The following is a 4,141-nucleotide window of genomic DNA, read 5'->3' on the forward strand; positions in this document are numbered from 1 at the left end:
TGATTTGCATTTCTCTTATGATTAAAGAGGATGAGTATTTTTCCATGTGTTTGTTGGCCATGTGCCTGTCTTCTTCAGAGATACTTCTGTTTACGTCTCTTGCCCACAGAGAAATGGGGTTATTTGTTCTTTTCTTATTGATTAGTTTGAGTTCTCTGTGGATTCTAGTTATCAGACCTTCGTCGTAACCATAACCTGAAAATATCTTCTCCTATTCTGAAGGCTGTCTATTTACTTTACTTACTGTGAACTTGGCTGTGCAGAAGCTTTTTAATTTGATCAGATCCCAGTATATATTTTTGGTGTTGGCTGGTTATGGCGCCAGTCATATACACCAAAGGTGGTGGGTTCGAACCCAGCCCAGGCCAGCTAAACAACAGCAATAAAAAATAGCTGGGCGTTTTGGAAGGCGCCTATAGTCCCAGTTACTTGGGAGGCTGAGGCAAGAGAATCACTTAAGCCCAAGAGTTTGAGGTTGCTGTGAGCTGTGATGCTATAGCACTCTACTGCAGGTGACATAGTGAGACTCTGTCTCAAAAAAAAAAAAAAATTATATATACATATGTATTTGGTGTTGCTTCAATTGCCAGGGGATGGGGGGGGGCATCCTCCTTCTAAAATATTTTCCCAGGCCAATTTCTTCAAGCATTTTCCCTGTACTCTCTTCTAGTATTTTTATAGTTTCATGTCTTTTTTTTTTTTAATTCAGGGAATTTTATTGATGTTACATCACAAGGTGGGGCTCCTTAGGCCCCTCTTGTTCTTGAGGGGGTCTGGTGTGGAAACTGTCAAGGGGAGATTCTCAGTGAGGTGGGGGACTGAGTAGGCAGAGGCACCTCAGCAGCTAAGGGCCTTTCTCTTTCTTTCGTGCTCTGAATGGGGCTTGTGGTCTGGGGGTTCTTACTCCTTGGAGGCCATGTGGGCCATAAGATCCACCACCCTGTTGCTATAGCCAAATTCATTATCATACCAGGCAATGCATTTGACAAAGTGGTCATTGAGGGCAATGCCAGCCGCAGCATCAAAGGTGGAAGATGGGTGTCACCGTTGAAGTCAGAGGAGACGACCTGGTGCTCGGTGTAACCCAGGATGCCCTTGAGGGGGCCCTCTGATGCCTGCTTCACCACCTTCTTGATATCATCATATTTGGCAGCCTTCTCTAGAGGCAGGTGAGATCCATGACCGACACGTTGGCAGTGGGGACCCGGAAGGCCATGCCAGTTAAGTTTCCCATTCAGCTCAGGGATGACCTTGCCCACAGCCTTGGCCATGCCCGTTGAGGCAGGGATGATGTTCTGGAGAGCCCCGTGACCAGCACGCCACAACTTCCCAGAGGGGCCATCCACAGTCTTCTGGGTGGCAGTGATGGCATGGACTGTGGTCATAAGTCCCTCCACAATGCCGAAGTTTCATGGATGATCTTAGCCAAGGGGGCTAAGCAGTCGGTGGTGCAGGAGGCATTGCTGACAATGCAGAGGCTGTTTTCGTACTTCTCATGGTTCACACCCATCACAAACATGGGGGCATCAGCAGAAGGGGCAGAGATGACGACCCTTTTGGCACCCCCATGTAGGTGAGCCCCAGCCTTCTCCATGGTGGTGAAGACACCAGTGGACTCCACAACATACTCTGCGCCTGCCTCCCCCCATTTGATTTTGGTGGGATCTCGCTCCTGGAAGATGGTTATGGGATTTCCATTGATGACAACCTTCCCGTTCTCAGCCTTGACTGTGCCATGGAATTTGCCATGGGTGGAATCATACTGGAACATGTAGACCATGTAGTTGAGGTCAATGAAGGGGTCATTGATGATGACAATATGCACTTTGCCAGAGTTAAAAGCAGCCCTGGTGACCAGGTGCCAAATACAACCAAAGCCGTTTATTCCAACCTTCACTTTCACCATGGTGCCTCGGCGACGCGGCTGGCGCTGCACTAGAAGAAGTGGCTGTCTGACGAACGGGAGGACCAGAGAGCCTAGTTTCATGTCTTAAGTTTAAATCTTTTATCCAGTGAGAATCAATTTTTGTTAATGGTGAAAGGTAAGGATACAGTTTCAGTCTTCTACAGGCTGCCAGCCAGTTCACCCAGCACCATTTGTTAAATAGGGAATTTTCCCCCAATGAATGTTTTAAATAGGCTTATCAAAGATCAAATGACAATAAGTGGCTGGGTTGATCCCTTGGTTCTCTATTCTGTCCATAAATCTACCTCTTCATTTTTGTGCCAGTACTGTGCTTTTTTGATCACTATAGATTTATAGTATAGCCTAAAGTCTGGTAACCTGATACCTCATGATTTGTTTTTATTTCTGAGTAATGTATTGGCTATTTGAGTTTTTTTCTGATTCCATATAAAATGAAGTGCTATTTTTTCAAGATCTTTAAAGTATGACATTGGTGCTTTGATTGCATTAAATCTGTAGAATGCTTTGGGTAGTATAGACATTTTAGCAACATTCGTGCTTCCCAGCTGTGAGCATGGTATGTTTTTCCATTTGTTAACATCTTCAGCTTTTTCTCTTCTCAGAGTTTCATAATTCTCTCTATGATATCTTTCACATCCTATGTTAGGTAAATTCCCAGATATTTCATCTTCTTTGACATTACTGTAAAAGGAATAGAGTCCTTGACTATATTTTCAACTTGTCTATTGGTAGTATGTATAAAAGCTACTGATTTGTAAGTATTGATTTTGTATCCTGAGATGCTGCTATATTCCTTGATCACTTTGAAGAGTTTTATAGTTGAGTCCCTGGGGTTTTCCAGGTATAAGATCATCTCTACTGTGAACAGTGTGAATTGGATCTCTTCTGATCCCATTTGGATACCTTGATCGCCTTCTCTTGCCTGATGGTGATGGCTAAAACCTTCATTACTATGTTGAATAGCAGTGGAGACAATGGGCATCCTTGTCTCAGTTCCAGATCTGAGTGGAAATGTTTTCAATTTTACTCCATTGAATATGATATTGGTGGTGGGTTTGCCGTAGATGGCCTCTATCAGTTTAAGAAATGACCCATCCATGGCGCCTTGCTGCCGCGCCCAGTTCCCCGCCTGCCTGCCGGTACTCACCATAATCAGGTCGCTCAGAGAGTGAGGATTGGGGCGGGTCTGTGGGAGCGGCGGACCATGAGGAGCGTCAGGACCCGTGGGACAATTAGCAAGACCAACCGCAGCACCTGCTGAGAGGAAAGAGGGAGCGGCCCAGCGCAGCAGGGCTGGGGCGCCGCAGAGGCTCGCCAGCGCCTCGGCCATGTCACTACTTTGCGTGCGCGGCACGAGAACTTAAAGAGCAAGAGAAAGTGAAAGGAAAATTAGGGCAAGGAAACAGATAAAAGAAATCACTCATGAGGAAGAGTCAGCAGAAAACTCCAGACAACATGAAGAACCAGTCCAGAACAACCCCGCCAAGGGACCATGAGGTAGCTATTGCAGAGGATTCCACCTATAAAGAAATGTTAGGAATAACAGAAAGGAAATTTAGAATACACATGATGAAAACAATGAAAGAAATGATGGAAACAATGAAGGAAACTGCTAATAAAGTGGAAAATAACCAAAAGGAAATCCAAAAACAGAATCAAATAAGAGATGAATGATATGAAGAATATAAAAAGGATATAGCAGAGCTAAAGGAACTGAAACAGTCAATTAGGGAACTTAAAGATGCAATGGAAAGTATCAACAACAGGTTAGACCATGCAGAAGAAAGAATTTCAGAGGTAGAAGACAAAGTTCTTGAGATAACTCAGATAGTAAAAGAGGCAGAAAAGAAGAGAGAGAAAGCAGAATGTTCACTGTCAGAATTATGGGACTTTATGAAGTGCTCCAACATACGAGTTATAGGAATCCCAGAAGGGGAAGAAGAATGCCCCAGAGGAATGGAAGCCATACTAGAGAATATTATAAAAGAAAATTTCCCAAATATCACCAAACATTCTCACACACTGCTTTCACAGGGATATCGGGCCCCAGGTCGCCTCAACTCTAACCGAGCTTCACCAAACCACATTGTGATGAACCTGTCCAAAGTCAAGACAAAAGAAAAGATTCTGCAAGCTGCCAGGAGTAAGCGCCAATTGACCTACAGGGGCAAATCCATCAGAGTGACCACAGACTTCTCTAATGAAACTTTCCAA

General features: G+C 44.5%; 1 protein-coding gene and 1 pseudogene across 1 annotated transcript; both read right to left on the reverse strand.

Annotated features, from left to right (window-relative positions):
* Nucleotides 1–750: 750 nt before the first annotated feature.
* LOC128566453 (glyceraldehyde-3-phosphate dehydrogenase-like) lies at nucleotides 751–1,234 on the reverse strand (annotated as a pseudogene).
* A 147-nt stretch (nucleotides 1,235–1,381) lies between these two features.
* Nucleotides 1,382–3,257, reverse strand: LOC128566454 (glyceraldehyde-3-phosphate dehydrogenase-like). Its single transcript, XM_053563319.1, has 2 exons — nucleotides 3,075–3,257; nucleotides 1,382–1,948 (listed from the first exon to the last, which is right to left on the reverse strand). The coding sequence occupies exons 1-2, from the start codon at nucleotides 3,255–3,257 to the stop codon at nucleotides 1,382–1,384; spliced, it is 750 nt and encodes a 249-aa protein (XP_053419294.1).
* Between the last annotated feature and the right edge of the window lie 884 nt (nucleotides 3,258–4,141).

The sequence above is a fragment of the Nycticebus coucang genome, chromosome 15, assembly GCF_027406575.1.
Source record: "Nycticebus coucang isolate mNycCou1 chromosome 15, mNycCou1.pri, whole genome shotgun sequence".
Lineage (NCBI taxonomy): Eukaryota > Metazoa > Chordata > Mammalia > Primates > Lorisidae > Nycticebus > Nycticebus coucang.

Excerpts from the sequence above, each read along its gene's own strand:
- LOC128566454 (XM_053563319.1), bottom strand. The coding sequence starts at position 3,257 with ATGGCCGAGGCGCTGGCGAGCCTCTGCGGCGCCCCAGCCCTGCTGCGC. Across the intron at positions 1,949-3,074 it reads CTCTGAGCGACCTGATTATG|CCACTTCTTCTAGTGCAGCG; the intron begins GTGAGTACCGGC and ends TTCGTCAGACAG.